Source organism: Typopeltis vanoorti, chromosome 20, assembly GCF_054136105.1.
Source record: "Typopeltis vanoorti isolate ZY-2024b chromosome 20, IOZ_Tvanoo_1.0, whole genome shotgun sequence".
NCBI lineage: Eukaryota > Metazoa > Arthropoda > Arachnida > Uropygi > Thelyphonidae > Typopeltis > Typopeltis vanoorti.
Window position 1 is genome coordinate 32,282,178 of NC_143568.1, and position 18,822 is coordinate 32,300,999.

At 38.1% G+C, this 18,822-nt stretch overlaps 1 protein-coding gene across 2 annotated transcripts in view; it reads left to right on the forward strand.

Moving 5' to 3' along the window:
• Window positions 1-18,822, forward strand: part of LOC150095347 (potassium voltage-gated channel protein Shab-like) — a 341,014-nt gene that overhangs the window by 276,451 nt on the left and 45,741 nt on the right. For both annotated transcript variants that reach the window (XM_090410729.1, XM_090410730.1), the window contains exon 5: window positions 2,464-3,055. In XM_090410729.1, the coding sequence (XP_090266855.1) occupies window positions 2,464-3,055 (592 nt within the window). The remainder of the gene's footprint in view (window positions 1-2,463; window positions 3,056-18,822) is intronic.

The window sequence follows — 18,822 nt, forward strand, 5'->3', positions numbered from 1 at the left end:
ATAAAGAATTTAGACTTCTTACAGTAATGGGGTCATAGACTACTCTAAAGCTTTTGACTGTATTCAGCATATGAAACCGTGGGAGATAATGAAAATAGCGGCTTTTCCTTAGCACTTTATCAGAGTGATAGCTAACTTATACAACGAGCAAGAAGCTATGGCAAGAACAGATGTTGGATTAACTGATTTGCTTCAGATTTGCAAGGGAGTTAAGAAAGGATGCCTACTTTCTCCTCACCTATTTAATATCTGTTGCTGAGGACATCATGTTTGTAGCATTGTATGAGTTTAAGACAGGACTTAAGATAGGTGGGAGATGGATAAGTAATATGAGGCACATTTATGATACAGTACTTCCATGTCATGACAAGGAAGAACTAGGATGAATCGTGACAAAGTTGATGAAATCAGTAAGATCAGAGGACTTCAACTCAATCCTAGCAAGACAGACTGGGGTTGTCAAAAGAAATATAAACAGGAAAACCTCCTGAGAAACAAGTATACCTTAACAGAGAATTGAGACCGTCAGCAAATTTGAGTACCTGGGATCCATTATTAATGTGAAGATTTGCTCTACAGAAGAAGAAGAAAATAGGATGGATCTATCTCCACAGGAACAAAGATGAGGGTTTTGGATGTAGCTGTTTTTCCAACAGCAACTTATGGATGTGAAACTTAGAATCTAAAGAAGTCGATAAGAAGAGGATCGCTACTTTCGAGATGTGTTACAGAAGGCTGTTGAAGATATCATACTGAAAAGTGGAAAAATGGATGGGTGCTAGAAAGGATCGGTAGAGCTTTAAGGGTTCCTTATGGATTATGAAAGCTGAAATACTTTGGACATACTGAAAGGATAGGAGGACTTCTCAAAATAGTAACAGAAGTGAAGTTTCTGGAAAAAAGAAGTGGTAGACCCTCAGTGAGATGGATGGTGTGTCTAGAATGACTAATCTTCCTTGAGTTAAAACCTCCAGAAAAGCATAGAACAGGAACATCCTGGCAAGGACTCTGTGGCACATCACTGAGGAATGCAATGACCATATGGCATCTGATGATGTCCAATGAAGCAATGGATGGAGATGATAATTATTATATGAATAATGGCTAGTCTGTGAGTAATGAGTCTCTGACTCCATGGAGATGCCTGTATAATAATGCACACCATCTGATAGATGGTGTGCATTGATAGTAGTATTATGATGGTGGTAAAGCAAAAAAAAACTTCTACCTCCATTTGAGATGGGTTAACTTGCTTTCATCTGAAAAAGCCTTTAGGATTCTTCTCGTTGCAACGAGAATTGAACTCGGATCTTTTCTGATTAAACAATGCAGTGTCCCATTGTTCTTCCATTTGGAATAGAATCTTCATTTGGAAAAGAGGCAGTGTTTGTTTGTATTTTCTCTCAATTGCTGGAAGGTAAGACTATTTTGTTTCTTCAGTTAAATTAGGATTAAAAAAAAATGCTGAAAGTGGAATGGATGGCTATTAATAAATTATAAACTCTGGATGCAGAACAGACATTTGATGTAATTTATCTACTCTGTTTACTACATTCAGAGAGCTTACTGTTGAAGGTTTAGTTGAAGCTGTTTAGAGTGCCAAGATGTAGGAGCTTGGCCTATCTCTGTTATTTTGAGTTTATTAAATGTTTAGATGAGCTCAATATACATTCATTTTAATTAATTGAAATAATAACACATACTAATTTGAGAGAACGTGTATGAGTGACTAATTATTTAATTCATAATGTAATGATTTGTCTTTTTATCTTTACTACACAAGTTATGCTTATGATCATTGTAAGTAATAATGATTTATTAAATTTTTTTGGATATCTTTGGAATAATTATGTTGGAAAGAGTTCAGAGAAGATTTACAAAGGTGGTCAGTACATTGTTTAATAGGAGGAAGTGTGTGTGTGTGTGTGGGGGGGGTGATATGATTGAGACATGTAAGCTAGTCAGGGATTGTTATCAGGTTGACATAGAAGAGATTTTTCATAGAATGGGAGAGGGGGTGTAGAACAAGGGGATATCATCGCTGAAACTGTATAAGGAGGATGTGAGTAGAGGAGTGAGCAGCAGGTTCTTTGCATGGAGAATGGTTGGTGAGTGGAGTGCATTGCCTGAGTGTGTTGTGAATGTAGACACATTGAATCAGTTTAAGGCACAGTTGGATGAGCGTTGTGTGCAATAATGTGTACTTCCCATGATGAGTCTCTGACTCCATGGAGGTCAGATGCTAATAATATAATTGAGTAGTAATGAACAGGTTAACAATGTAACTGAATTATCATAATTGGTATTAAACATACATGCACACACAAATGGAAAACAACATACTTATGAAGTATAATTTATCTTTGTGTTTAATATATTTTTCACTTTTTTATTGGATATAAAATAGGAAAATAATAACTAAAATATTGATATCAGAGCTGATACCTTTTTATTTCTTTGTAGGATTTTAAATGTTTTCTGTATCAGGATTTTTTGCCACCTTATGATTCTTCTACATGTATTGAAATGAAAACTCTTAAAAAGTGGGATGCAGGAAGTATGGACAGCTCAGATACATATGCAACTTGTAATACTCACCTTGCTGCTTCCCAAGGGGATTTAGCTGATGAACCATATGATACATCCCATATCACAGATCAGTTTATTATACCTTGTGAAAAAGATTTACAAGGGCAGACTACTGAGTTAACTTCATCTTTTAGTCCTTCTCCTGATTTACAGATAGTGCAGAATACCTTATCATCCATTGGAAGCTTACAAGAACTTGCAACAAAAGCATTAAATGTTATTAGTGCTTGTTCTCTTCCACAAACGGAGATGCAACCAAGTATGGCCAGTAGCTTACCATTTGTAAAGAAGTCTCAAGATGTAAAATCAAGATATTTTGATAAAGTTGATTTTTGTAAAAATGCTTACTTGCCACTTGACTCATCTGATTGTACCATCACTATACCTAGCCAGAGAAATGATAGAATATTAGATATTCCATCTGTGAGATCAGCAGTTGAAATTGGCTCATCCTTATGCTGCAAAGGTAATTTACAGAAATCAGTGATTTTCTAAATTGTCACTTTCAATTTAAGTTTAAATTTTTTCATATTGAATATTCTTTGGATTATTTAAACAAGGGTTTCATAATTATTTAAGTATAAATGTGTACATTTGTATGCATAAATAATAAGAGGGCTATTTAAAAATTTTTGTTCTGTTAAAAATTCATGTATGGTCAGTGAGATGAAGTAATTGTTTCCACTTTCATATCAGTTTTAAACTATACTCAGAGTTAAAAAAAATATATATTTTTTAAATAGCAGACCAATCCACAAAAGGGCATAATCTTATTAGTATACTGGATCATTTCCATATTATTGCTGCAAAGCCACCTCACTAGTTTAAACATTTCCCATCTCTGTCATACCTTCACCTATTCGATCAACCCTGCAATTTACGTTTCATCATCTATGATCATTCAAGATAATGGATATTATCTTACTTAATCATCTTTAGACTGTCTAGATTTTCCTCATTGCAGTGAAAATCAGGTCATCAACTATATCCATAACTATATCAACTATATGCAAGTCCATGTATGGTCTTGGCAGTAATGCAGTTTGCGGCTGTTGAAGTTTTAATAGTGCCTTTTGATCATCATGCTTTTGTTGGTCATCATTCTCAGATCCTAAATCTCATTCACTTCAATGGAACAGGAATATTCTTCCATTCTTCATGCAAAGCTGCCCCCATTGCTTATGCCGATGATAACTGCTGTGGTCTGGAGCAAATTTGGCATTCATCCCAAAGATATTTGATGAAGTTGAGGTCTGGACTCTGAGCTGGCAAGTCCAACACTTAAACACTGTTTTGTGGAAATCAGTCTTGGACATGCAGTGCAATATACGAGGGTGGTCTGAGAAGTTCTCGGCCTAACAATGAAAAAACAAATTTATAATTTCAAAATTATTTTTATTTTTTTAACATAATCTCCCTTAAGACTAATACATTTATACCAGTGATGCCCCAGCACCATTATCCCATCCCTGTAGTGGTTCTCAGTAATATCTGCAAAATACCCCTGTACAGTTGCAATCACCTCTTGATTCGAAGAAAAATGCTGACCAGTGAGGAAGAGTTTTAGTTTTGGGAAGAGATAGAAGTCAGAGGGAGCCAAATCTGCGGAATAGGGTAGATGTTCCAACAATTCATAGTGCAGACCCCTTAATTTTCCCATTGCCAAAACACTTTTGTGGGCAGGTGCATTATCCTGATGAAAGATGATTTTTTTTTCTTCTGCAAACCAGGTCTTTTCTCACGAATTTTTTCATCTAGTCTGGTTAAAAGATCGGAAGAATATTCCCCAGTTATTGTTTTACTCTTTTAAAGATAATTAATAAAAAAATGCCTTTAGCATCCCAAAATACCAATGCCATGACCTTTCCTGTTGATGGAACCGACTTTCTCTTCTTTGGTGCTGAACAACGGCTTCTGCGCACTGTTTTGACTGCTGTTTGGATTCCGGTGTGTAATGGTGAATCCAAGTCTCATCCATAGTAATAAATCAATCCACAAAATCAGCTTTATTCTTGTTAAAACACTCCAAGCACTGTTCAGAGATTCTCATGTAAGCACGTTTTTGATCTGCTGTGAACAAGTGTGTAACCCATCTAGCGCAAAGCTTTTTCATATGCAATTCTTCATGTAAAATATATCCTACACATTCTTTTGAAATGCCTATAGTCTCAGCATTTTCATGCACTTTGACTCGCCGGTCATCCAATAACATATTGTGCACTTGATCGATGATTTCTGGTGGTGTTACACTTTTTGGACATCCTTCACATGGATCATCTTCAAGGCTGATACATCCACGTTTAAACTCAGCAGCCCATTTCTTGATTGTTGAAAATGAAGGAGACGAGTGCCCATAAACTTTTATGAACTTCAAATGAATTTCATTTGGCGTTAAACCTTCTTTTACAAGGAATTTTATAACTGCATGATACACAATTTTATCCATTTCAAAAGATACAGACAACACTTTTGCTTCAGACAGCTGTATAAAACAAACTACTTGATAGAATGATTTACAGTTTCACACGGATCCTTATGACAGATGTACCAACTTAGGAAAAAAAATCTTGCTGATAGTGTTGCCATCTATGGTCAAGGCCGAGAACTTTTCAGACCACCCTCGTAACATGTTGTGTTGAAGAATGCAAGGGTCACTGCTGAAGTATTGATACTTCCATAGCATCAGAAGCAAGAAGTTGTCCAGGTAGCCATCAAATGACATGTTTTTAGGCACATCTACCAATGGACCAATCCCTGTCCAACTGAAATGACTCCCATACCATTACCGAACCTCTACCAAACTTGACAGTTGGAATGATACAATCCTGCCTGAACTGTTCCCTGGGTAATTTTCAGATCCAAACACAACCATCAAATGAAACATTTGGAAGCATGATTCTCTACTCCACAGAATTCTTTTCTAATCATCTGTGGTCGAGGAACGGTGTGAAGGACATCTGTCCAAACGTCATTTGGCATTGGGGGGGGGGGGGGCTAGTTTGCAGCAGCTCTTCTGTGATAACCAAAGGCATGCAGACAGGCCTAGTGCTGACAGATGTCCCTGCAGTATTTTCCAGGTTGACTGTGAGGTCTGATGATGATGTGTGGGATATTTGAATATTCTGAGACAGAGCTTGTCAATCTCATCACTGAGTGTTAGTGGCCTCCCAGGGCATACTGTGGTAGTATCATCAACTTTCCATCTATGAATGACAAGCAACAGTTGATTTTGGTATACTGAGAGAGGTAGCAATGTCACAGACAGAAAGACCATTGATGTGACATCTAACTACCATTCTTAAGATCTCCAAAAGATAGCCATCCTTTCTCCAAATATGCTGGAGTTTATAACATACCTTGCTCGTGCAGCTTGAATTACATCAGCCGAACTTCAAGGAGCCTTGAAATTAGGCAAAAAGAACACATAGGTAACGTCAATAATAAGAGGGTTAGCTTTTCATTTCTCAAGAAATGAAAAGCTAACCTTGTTTCAAGAACGAACCATACCATAGAGTGGGATAGCAGCACAATTCCTTACATGGAGGAGGACTCCCGCTCCCGAATTTTTAAGGAGGCCACAACAGTTGCCCGCTGTATACAAAACCTTAACAGGAACCAAGGACTAATCTTGCCCATGATCTGGAAGACCCTTATTAAATCCCTCAACTCGCCAGAACTGAATTATAGTGCCAACTATAGAACGTTCCTAAATAACAAGTGATATCATGCACGCTCTATGCATGTATTGTATGCGCTCTGTTCTTTGTTTAATATATTTGGAATCGGTTGATTATAGTTTGTAACAGTTTTTTACTTTTTAGTACCTTACATCAGTTATGTACCCTGAAGATGCCAACAGCCTTAGTTGGTGAAACTAGTTGGTATAACATAGTTGTTTATTATTATTAGATCCCTCAACTCACCAGAACTGAATTATAGTGCCAACTATAGAACGTTCCTAAATAACAAGTGATATCATGCATGCTCTATGCATGTATTGTATGCACTCTGTTCTTTGTTTAATATATTTGGAATCGGTTGATTATAGTTTGTAACAGTTTTTTACTTTTTAGTGCCTTACATCAGTTATGTACCCTGAAGATGCCAACAGCCTTAGTTGGTATAACATAGTTGTTTATTATATGCACTTGATCAATATAATCCCATTAAAAGTCATCTAACTATCATCCCACATTGGAAGTCTGTCAGTTCAGCTAAAATAGAATAACTAATAAAACAGAAAAACTACTCAAGTCCGTCACTTCTTGGCCACCAGACATGGTTAAAAAACTCAAACCCCACTACGCCGGCTCCCCCAGAATATATGGGGTTCTGAAAATACCCAAACAAAATGTGCCCCTTCGACCAATTGTGGAAGGAATAGACAGTCCCAATTACCACTTAGCCAAGAAATTAGCGGCAACACTCAAGCAGTTGGTGGGTCATTCCCCCTCCTACATAAAAAAAAACACACAACACTTTATAAACAAAATTAAAAACATAACACTCGACAAAGACGACTTATTAGTCAGTTTCGACGTTTCTGCCCTTTTCACTAATGTCCCCATCAGTGACACAATTCTCCTACTACAGAACAAATTTCCGCCTGACATTACGGCCCTCTTTGCCCACGTACTACAGTCCGGTTACTTCGTGTAGCAAAACAAATTCTACCTACAAAAAGAAGGTACAGCCGTGGGCTCTCCACTATCCCCCCCAATCGCTAACTTCTACATGGAAACCTTTGAGCAAAGGGCTCTTGATTCCGCTACACTTAGACCGACAGTCTCGCTAGATACGTTGACGACGTGTTCGCGATCTGGCTGCACGGGCGACAAACGCTAAACACATTCCTTAGCCTGAACAAACAACATGAACGCATACAATTTACCATCGAAATGGAAAACCAAAATTTGCTCCCATTCCTAGACACACTAGTCACACATCTTCCTTCAGGTAGTCTATCCTTCACGGTCTACTGAAAACCAACACACACTGGCCAATACATACATGCTAATTCATACCACCACCCATCACAAAAATATGGAGTCGTTAACACCCTTAAAAACAGAGCCACAACAATTTGCTCTAACCAGCAAGCCCTGAAACAAGAACTAAAAATCATCAGTGACACATTCATAAATAATGGCTATAACAAAAATACTGTTAATAAAATACTCCATAAATATACAACAAAAACAAATCTAGATTACAGTAAAACCATAGCCATCCCATACATTAAAGGGTTATCAGAAAAAATCAACAGAATCCTACAACATTACAACCTCAATACCACCTTTAAACCACCCGCTAAACTTAAAACCATATTCAACTCCTCTAAGGATCCTCTCCTCCCATTAGCACATCCTGGAGTCTATTGCATCCGCTGCACCTGTAACTTACCATACATTGGCGAAACAGGATGGACAATCCTTATACGCAAGAAAGAACACATTAGACATTATGGTGAAGCAGGCCTCTCAGACCACGCACTCAACACCTTACACCAAATCAACTGGAAAAGCACCTGCTCTTTACACCACACAAAAACCTGGTATGAAAGGAAATTTAAGGAATCCTGCGAAATCCCGATAAACCACCCAAATATGAACAACAAAGATGGCATGAAAATTCCAAGGATCTGGATGGCACACATTCTGCCTACCTAATATGTAATATCCAGCATAAGTCAGGACTCTAGCCAATCCTCAGCTAGTATTAGAAACCACTCCATACCAAATGGCTGGAATGATGTTAATATATGTATATAGTAGACAACACTAATAATAGGACTCTAGCGTTGATGTATAATTTTTTAATTTAATTTAATTTTATTTTATTTTATATATATATATATATTTTTTTTTTTTTTTTTTTTTTCACCAGAGGTCAGGCCAACAATTGTTGTAGCAGTTGGTCAGTGTCTTTAACAAACCAGTTTGATTGTAGTATAGCTTGTTACCTGTGTATAGTTGTATGCTCCAGAATATGACCTTGACATAAAGGTTGAAACGTCGAATCTAGATTTTAGTTATATTAAACTAAAGTTTTTATTCAAACACGGTAGTTGTCTCCATAATTTTCAAAAATGTAAGTTTGTCATACTTACTAGCTGTAATTCCACATAATATCTCCTCTTAACCAAAACTCCCACACATTTATCCACCTCCTGAGTCAAGACCATATGATCACTCTCAACAACTGGTAACAATGTAGTCATCTTCGTTACAGACATATTCTCTGATACAGTTGCTAGCTCTAGCACTCGCAAACCCCCAGTACATTCTATCACATGCTGCCTCAGATAATGATCCCTTAGTAACTGCATAAATTCCATTTCCTTCCTCCCATGTGTCCTTTGCTCCCTCCAATCTGTTTCAATAGTCTATCCCATAATGCATGGCATTATATACTTCGGAAAGAATGTGTTTTGTGTTATCACATAGTGTTTTTGCATTATGGGATACTAAGGCAGTTGATGTGAAGTTATTAGCCTCTATATACAAGTAGCCCAGTTGTGAATTTACTTCAGGTGCAAACATTGTTTGCTTACTTGGATAAAGGATTTAACCAAGAATATAATTTTTTAGCATCTTTAATTTATAGTATAATCAAGTGAAAAAATCTTTCAACCTCTATTTCTAATTCAGAGTATTCTAATAATAGGGTGTGGCACCTTTTAACAACTTATATATGGAAAATATATGATTCTGCATTACTTCAACCTTGGTATCTGGAGGGATTCTGCTTTTGGCTTTTGATGTGAACGGATGTATTATTTTAGACTGAGTCTGATTAGTTTGTTTACAAGGTTTTTCATGAAACGCGCATTGCACTACCGCAGACATAGTTTGTTTCCTACTGTCTCCCCCCCCCCCCCCTGCATGAAACATGCAAGAGGTCTAATGGCCAGCAGGCCCCACCTGCAATGAGGACCAGTGGTGAATTTATGGTTTTATTTAGGGAGGTAGAATGTCAATCTGTGGCCAAGTGAATTCATGACACTCCTTTTCCCTACTGTAGGACAGTTGGTTGTATTTTATTGCTGGTAGACACCTGAGAGTGTTTACAGGATTTACTAGTGGACCCTCAATAGTCCACAGGATTACCTGTAACCTGCTCAGGACACCTGAGCAATCTCTACTCTTTCTCCATATGTGTCTTTACACATTTTCTAAATTACTGTTATCATGGCAAAACTTCTGAATGAGGCCAAATTCGAGGACGTATACAAGGAATTCCCTAGACTAGGAAAGCTGCTGAGTGATAATTGGCCAGGAAATGTTAAGCTCTTTGACACATTCCCCCCCCCCCCCACACACACAGAGGACAATATGGATGACATAAGTGAAGATCCCATAACTCTGATGCAATCAGATTTTGCACACTCCCCAAGTATGGAAGATGCTACATCCCAAGACAGCAGTTATCAGACCTTGGAAACACATACAGAATTCCAAATGGTCAAAAAGAAGAGGAAAATCTCCACCAATGTTCAAGAACCCAAAAAACAACAGGGATGGAAGCACTCAATGTTCCTTAAAAAAAGGTACCACCAGTCATCTTAAGGGATAAGGAAAAATGGATCCCTGTCTCGTCAGCCCTCAGAGAACAAAACATCTCATTCTCATGGGCCAAAAACTCAGATCAGGGAGTTAAAATACAATCCACTGCTATCATGGATTACAGACAAATGACCAGATTTATGGGCAATGCTAATGTCCTATACCACACCTTCACTTTACCCAGCGAAAAGAACCTGAAGGTGGTTCTATGTGGAAATAGCTGAAGGTATCACTCCTGAAGATGTGAGCGCTGATCTCTCCAGACAGGGCTTGTCCACAGTAAAAGTGGGCAGGATGCTCAGAGCAGATAAAAGACCAATGCCTCTGGTACTGGTGGAAATAAGCAACACACAGAAACAAATCTACGATTTAACTGCAGTATGCAGACTCAAAATAACAACTGAGCCACTTAGAAAGAGGGCATCAGCTGGACAGTGTCATAGGTGTCAAAGGTTTGGGCACGCCCAAAAATTATGTAAGGCAGCCTACAGGTGCTTGCAATGTGAAGAGGGACATCAGACCAGCACTTGCTCCAAGCCACACACACTACTCCTGCCTGCTGCGCAAACTGCAGAGGACCTCACCTCGCCAACTGGCTTTCAATCCAAAAATTCAAGGGTCAGCAAAAGCCAATCTTGCTCCTCCTCATAATGACACTATAAGCAACCAAGTGGGCCATCCCCAGTTTGAAACACCTCACCTTCAACCACACAGGAAGGAACACAACCCACAACCACGATCAAAACATATGCTGAGGCTGCAAGCACTAAGTTACCCACATTTCTCAAGCCAGAGGGTTCCAACCTAACATCAGTTCTAACTGCCTTGCTTGCCACCATGCTGCAGGAATTCATCAAGACAAGCCCTTCACCATCTTCTAGAAAAGATTCCTCCAAGGCACTCAAACCATTATAACAGCCATCTGTCATGAGTAAAAAATTTAAACCCAAGTCGCTCATGATAGTGGCATGGAATGCAAATGGATTAATGAACAAGGTCTTGGAGCTTCAAGAATTTGCGATTCGTCTCAGTGCTGATATCATCCTGATTGGTGAAACACACCTAAGATCAGACAATAACCTTAAAATCCATGCATACACTATGTACAGAACTGGTGCGAGAGGGGGAGGCACTGTCATACATATTAAGAGTTACCTGAATCATAATACAATAGCCAATCCTCAAATTGTAAACCTCGAGGTGACCGGGGTGGAGGTACATACCAGCAATGCTGGCAGTCTCAAGATTTATGCTGCTTATATACCCCCGAGCATTCCTCTGTTAACAACTGATCTGGACTCCATACTTGGACAAAATGATTCCATAATAATAGCAGGAGACCTCAATTCAAAACACACAGCTTTGCACAGCTCTTCAATTAACTCCAAAGGCTACACATTATTCAATTACACAATGCTGAACTCTGCAGTGGTGACAGGTCCCACTGAGCCCACTCACTTCAGCCCATCAGGTAGCTCAGATGTGCTAGTCATCGTCATTTTCAAAAATATAAGATACCAATATAAATTGGAAACAGTTAACGAATTATCTTCTGACCACAGTCCCATAGTGCTTAATATAGGTTCATCAGATCAATTCTCTCCTCCACACACATTCATACCTTGGGATAGGTTAGCCAAGGTTCTTCCAGATTATATTGGTCCAGTGCCTAATATCAGTAAAAAGGAAGAGATTGACACAGCAGTAAATAACTTAACCATACAAATTCAGAAAGTAATAGAATCAGTCAGACAATCCACTGTCTTCCACCCAACCAACCATATCCCAGAAGAAATTATGGAGCTAATCAGAGCAAAAAATAGAGCCAGAAAGAGATACCACAATACCAGAGCCCCACAAGACAAAACAGTATTGAACAACCTAAGCAGACAGGTCCAGGAAGCTCACCAAAAACACAGAAACCATCAATGGGAATCCAAATTGGCTAACATTAAGACTGAAGATCACTCTGTCTGGAAATTCCTAAGAGCCATCTGCACCAAAAAGCAACTCATACCCTTATACAAACAAAGAAAAGGACAGTTAACAAAGATGAAGAGAAAGCTGAAGCACTGATAACCTTGAATCTCAATGCAATCCATCTTATGCAAACCTTAATATTAACCTTATATACAAAATTCACCGGCATGTTAGATCAACTTTATGGCTGCACACTGTTAATTCTGAACACATCACTCCGACTACTCTGGTTGAAGTAATAAATATCGTCACACACCTAAATAATAAAAAGGCTCCAGGACCTGATGGCATAACTAACCGAATAGTAAAACTACTCCCAAGAAAGGCCATAGTTCATCTCGTCAATATTACCAATGCAATTTTCTGATTCCACTTTTCCTACTGCGTGGAAAACAGCCACCATCGTGCCACTGAAGAAGGCAGGAAAAAACCCTCGCCTTCCCGAGGGATATAGACCAATCAGCCTGTTGTCCAGCCTCAGAAAGGTAACAGAAAAAGTGATCCTCGCAAGACTCCAAGCAGAAACAGATAGGTTAGGAGTTTTGCCTAACAAGTAGTTTGGCTTCCATAAGGCCCATAGTACAACTCAACAAATCCACAGGCTAGTAGAAATCATTACAAAAGGTTTCAATTGGAAAATTAGTACTGCTGCCATCTTCATCGATGCAGAGAGGGCATTTGACAAAGTGTGGCATCAAGGCCTTCTCTACAAACTCATAAAGTTCGGCTTTCCAATTAAGTTGATAAGAATACTCCACTCATACCTGAAAGACAGATATATGCAGGTTAGGGTTGGAGAATCGATTTTGTCCAGACACAGGGTCTTTGCAGGAGTACCCCAGGGCTCTCTTCTGGCCCCTCTCCTGTTCTCAATCTACGTAGCAGATATCCCTCTGAACCCGAGAACAACATTCACTGCATTAATGGCAAGATCTCTGAGCCCAAAACTGGCAACTAGAAGATTGCAAAGTATACATATATTAGAGAGATGGCTGGTGGACTGGAGGATCCAAGTTAACCCACAGAAGAGTTCAGCCATATTGTTTACAAGGAAGAAAATCCACAATTTGGAGGACATTCATCTTTTGGGAATTAAGATTCCGTGGCAGAGCGAAGTCAAATATCTCGGAGTGATCCTGATAGAAAACTTCTATTCAGCAATCATATAAGACACATTACCTCAAAGACATCCAAGGTCATTGCCTAACTATACCCTGTAATCAACAGATAAAGCAAATTGGATACACAAACAAAATTAACAATTTACAAGATGGTGATTCGGCCGGTCATCACTTAGACATCCCCCGCATGGAGCCACACCGCAAATACAAATATTCTAAAACTACAGAGATTGCAGAATAGGTGCCTGAGAATGATTCTGGATGTCCCTTGGTTTATCAGAAACACCCAGATCCATAGAGAAGTCAACATTCCTTACATCTCTTCCCTTCTTCTAGATCTAGCAGTGAAGTTCTTTACCAAGACTAGCAACCACCCAAACCTGTTTATCAAGGAAGCTTCAGAATATAATGAAGCAGAAAGCTACAAATATAAAAGGCTAAAATGTATCTTAAGTACAGCTGAACACAGCTAATTTCACTGCCCTCACTGGGCGAGCATGTGGCTCATAAACACTTCATTCAAAGTTTTTCATTTCAGACAAAGAGAATACGAAAAGCAATTTTGCTTCACCCATCTAGCCAGAAATGTTATTAGTTCATTATTCCTTGGTATCTCTTCTAGGTCTGGCTCCCACTATTGACAGTTAATAATGGTAATCTTTAGGTTTGCTTGCTTCATAGGGAGTAGAGATGTTCTACTCGGTGGCAGGTGTTTGCTTGTCACTGCGTGGAACCACTGAGTTTGGTAATGATCCTTTAGGGTCACTAAGTGAGATTTAGAGTGATAAAGATCACTCAGAGTTTTTGGAGAGGTATTCCTCGCACTTTAACATACCTGAATAAAGGTCAAAACTAGTCTGCATAGTGGCCCTTCTCATAATGCTTAGCATTATACATATCCAAAAGGATGAGTGCTTTACATTATAGGATACTAAGGTAATTAATGCGAGGTCAATAGCCTCCATATACAAGTAGCTAGTCATGATATACTTCATGCACAAACATTGTTTACACTTGGAAAGAGGATTAAACCAAGAATATAATTTCTTGGTATCTTTAATTTGTAAGTATTTATGTCTATAGATATGTGTGTTCATTGAACTGGTTTGTCTGTTTTTAGGGATGAAAAACTTTCAGGTCTTAAAATTATAGTCTTTCAGATCTTTGGTATATTAATGCAACCATACTTGTTGAGGTTGGGAGAGTGCTTTATAGATGATGCTGATTCTAAAAGTTCTCTCAGATCTATAAAGACTTCTATGTAATAAAGATGTTTTCCTCCATCTGATCCTATGCGAAGGAGTATCTGGAGCATGGTCTGCAATTTCCCTTTATCGTATAGATGATCAGATTATGGATGTAATTTTTGTGTTCTTCAAGGCGGATGTTAATTGATTTAACAGTCTGTCCAGAATAGGCCAAACTGCAGACACAAGGAACTGTATACACTCTGCAATGTTCAAGAGGATGCAGTTGATTTTTAGGAGAACGTTTGAAGGTAGTAGCTAAACTGAATGAAAGGTTTCAAAGTTGCATGGAGATCATATTTGCAGAGAACTTTGGCTTTCTTTTTCTGATGTACTCTTAACATGTGGGATGGGAATGATATTGATGTGATCCTGTGTGTTGGAAGGATTGGAGGTGCATGCAATATTTTATCTATTTTATACAAGATGCAGCCATCGGCTAAAAAGGTGTTGCAAAGGTCCTTGAGCTCAGTTTCAAGAGCTGTGTCATTTGAACAAATAGCCTTGGCTCGGTTATTGATTTTAGGATGCCATACTGCTGGGAAGGTGTGGTGTGATTGTTTATGTAAATATCTTCTTGTATGAGTGGGTTTTCTGTAAACGGAGAAGGGTAACTGCCATTAGGAAGTCGTATCACTAGTGCAGCTAAGAAGGGGAGACAATTGTTACTTTTCTTTTTCTGTGGCAAAGTTTATTTTACCATAGAAATATTATTTCTATGGTAAAATTGTATGGTGTTGGCTGTTAATGATTTGCCAAGAATGTATCTAGTGTGTCTCGACTATGAGGCAAAACAGCAATCACATCATCAACATAATGCAGCCAAACTATTGATTTAAGTGTGGTTGTGTTGAGTGCTTGATTTTCAAAATGTTTCATATAGAAGATAGCTAGAGGGGAAGAAAGAGGGGAACCCACAGCAGTCACATCCAGCTGTTTGTATATTTTTCCTTTCCATAGGAAATAACCTGTACATATGGTGAATCTGAACAATTCCATTATTTCAGGAGGAGGAGGACATAAGGAAAATATGATCCTTGTTTGAGATCTAAACACCAGGGTTAGAAATGAATCTGAGGTACAGATGTTTTGGGACAGTTTGGAGAAAACAGGTTTACAGGTTCCAAGGGAGTGCAAGAAGGATAAAATTGTTCCACTGCATTAAGTTGATAAGACCATAGCTTCAAATTATAGGCCAATATCTGGAGTTGTGGTGAAAGTATTGGAGATATTGGTGAGAAGTAGGATACAGAAATGGGTTAATAACAGCAATATTCTCTGTTGTTATCAGCATGGGTTTATTAAAGGGAGATCATGTTTTACTAACTTACTTATGCACTATAACAAGGTGACATATACCTTGGACTGAGGAGATGCATGTACAGTGGTCCACTTGGATTTTGCAAATGCTTTTGATAAACTGCTACACGACAAACTTAAATAAATTGAAACAGATGGGATTGAATAACAGACTTCTGAGTTGGATCAGTGACTGGCTGTCAGATAAGTATGAGAAAGTAATATATGGGGGATGCAGTATCCCAAAAGAGGAAAGTCACTGGTGATATACCACAGGGGTCAGTTTTGGGATCATTGTTGTTCATTTTGTATGATAATATTGAGATGGGTTTAACTAGTGATATGCAGATGATGCAAAATTGGGGTAAAAGCATTGCAGAATCAAGCAGATGTTATGGCCTTACAGGAGGACGTGAATAGATTGCATGAATGGGCAGGTAAGTGGAACTCTCAGTTCAATGTTGCAAAATGTAAGGTTTTGAGATTTAGTAAGCAACAATGGGATGCAAAGTATACACTTGATGGGAAAGGAAGGAAGTAGAGGAGATGAAAGATCTAGGAGTGATGATCAACAAGGACCTGAAATTCAGGGGCCACATTGCACAAGTTGTGAAGATGTCACATTGGATAATGGCAATGATGTGGAGGACCCTGATGTTATGATGCCATTGTATAAGGCCTTGATCAGGCTTCATATGGATTATTGTGCTCAGATTTGGTTACCAGGTTTTCATGATGATGAGGATATGTTGGAAGTGGTTCAGAGAAAATTCACAGAGGTAGTCAGTGGTCTTTGGAATGTGGAGTACGAGGATAGACTGAGAGAATGAAGTTGCAAAGCCTCTTGAACAGGAGGAAGGGGGGGATATGAATGGGCGATGGGGAGGGTAGAATAGGAGGCATTGTTGGATCCTACTTCTTTTATATCTTGGATCCGACATGTTAGTCACTATGATGTTCTTAAACAAAATTATAAGTTGCTAGTTGATTTCTAATTCAAATATAGAGAAAATTTATATTTAAAGACTGTGCCACTTTATATCTTTATATCTTTAGTTCAAGAATTGAAGACAAACCAACTCTCAACTACCCTCCTTTATATGTTGTTATTATATATACTGGCCGAGAATATTTCACTTTCTTAATTTACCCGCTTTGGTTCGAATATTTTATGAATGGTGCAGTAAAAGAGATTCAGGCAAAATACAACTTTTGATTAACAAAAACAAACATTTAATTTTAAAATCACAAATTTTACACTTAACTTCAAATCACTAATTAAGTTATTAGAAATACTTCAGCCTTCCTGGCAATACAGTCATACAAACTTAGACAATGGTAATTCTGCTATCTCTATTACAGTTTTCTTACAGTTCCTTAAGTTCCAAATACAATAAAATTGCAGCAACACCTCTTCACAAACAAACACTTTTAATTTTACACTTCAGTTAATCCTCCGCAATAGTTGCTGTTAATATAAGGAAATTTTAGGATGAAACTCGCACACTTTTCTGTATAGAAATTTTAATGGTTGGAATAATCTTACCAATAATCTTCTATCTTCATCTGCTTATACATATAATACACTTTTTATAACTGTAAACACTTTAAACAGTAAATGGCACTCATTAAAATAATTCTTCTAAGCAATAACCAAATTAATCATCGGTCACAATACACATAAACAAACGTTCTTGCATGAAGCACTACTGATCACTCATGAATTAAGGCAATACACAATAATTCTTAACTTGAGGTTTTATATGCACAGTTGTTCATTCCTCCGGCATTCAATTGATTCTTTAGGCACTATAATTCTAAACACAGCTAACGGTAAACTTCAACTTTACAGCCTCTACTATTCTCTAGTAACTTCTTGCTTTGCTTTAAGGTTCCGTATGTCCTTGAAAGGTCAGTGCTGAAATTAAATCTCAACTCAAGTATCGCTAGTCTATATAATAGTCACTCAGCTGTTTTCCGTAGCTATAATTGTTATTCTACAACTTATTAGCTAACTGCTTCTCGACTAGTAGACTTAAATTAGCTGCTTGAGTGACTTGCCGACTCTCTAATATCGCACTCTGATTCCCCGAATGCTGAATATTTCGATTCCAACTGAATGCCAATCTCTCTCTCTAATAAATCTCTAATGCTCCCCTTTTTTCCAGCATTCCTCACTTTTTATATCCGTTCTTCCCGCCTAAATTGTTCACGTGATCTCTTTCTAAAACTCTTTTCAATAAACCTTTTTAACATTCTCCTCACGTGGTGTTCCAAACTCACGCTTGCTTATTTACATACGTCTCCATGACAACAAAACAAAACATAATAAAATTGAGCTATTGCATAACGTTAAACTTCCACAAATAGGAATAAATAGAGAATATTTACATTTCAATTAATGCACAGTTATAATAGATTTAGTTTAATCCTTTATCCCAGTGAGAGCAAACAAAGTTTGCGCCTGAAAATATCTTCAGGACTAAATATAGTGTTGTACTATCTTATCCAGTAAGTAGTACAACACCAAGGCAACTCGTGGCAAAGGTGGAGCAAGCTACCAGGCACTTCTAAACCCAGTGTCTCCCATAATGCAAAACACATTTCCTATGTGGATATGTATACTGTTATGCATTAAAGGGATTGGCCATCTACCCAGACTAGTTTCGACCTTTATTGAGGTCTCTTCAGTGGGAGCCAGGCCCAGAGCTGGAGATACCAGGCAGAAGCAGTAGCAAGTTATCTGTGCCTATGGGAGTTGCCAAAAGGTTTATCACCTTTTTTAAAAATTAATTATTACTCTGGATTTAGAGAAAGATGTTGAAAATTTATTTATCACTAGGTTAGACTATAATAGATTTAGTTTAATCCTTTATCCCAGTGAGAGCAAACAAAGTTTGCGCCTGAAAATATCTTCAGGACTAAATATAGTGTTGTACTATCTTATCCAGTAAGTAGTACAACACCAAGGCAACTCGTGGCAAAGGTGGAGCAAGCTACCAGGCACTTCTAAACCCAGTG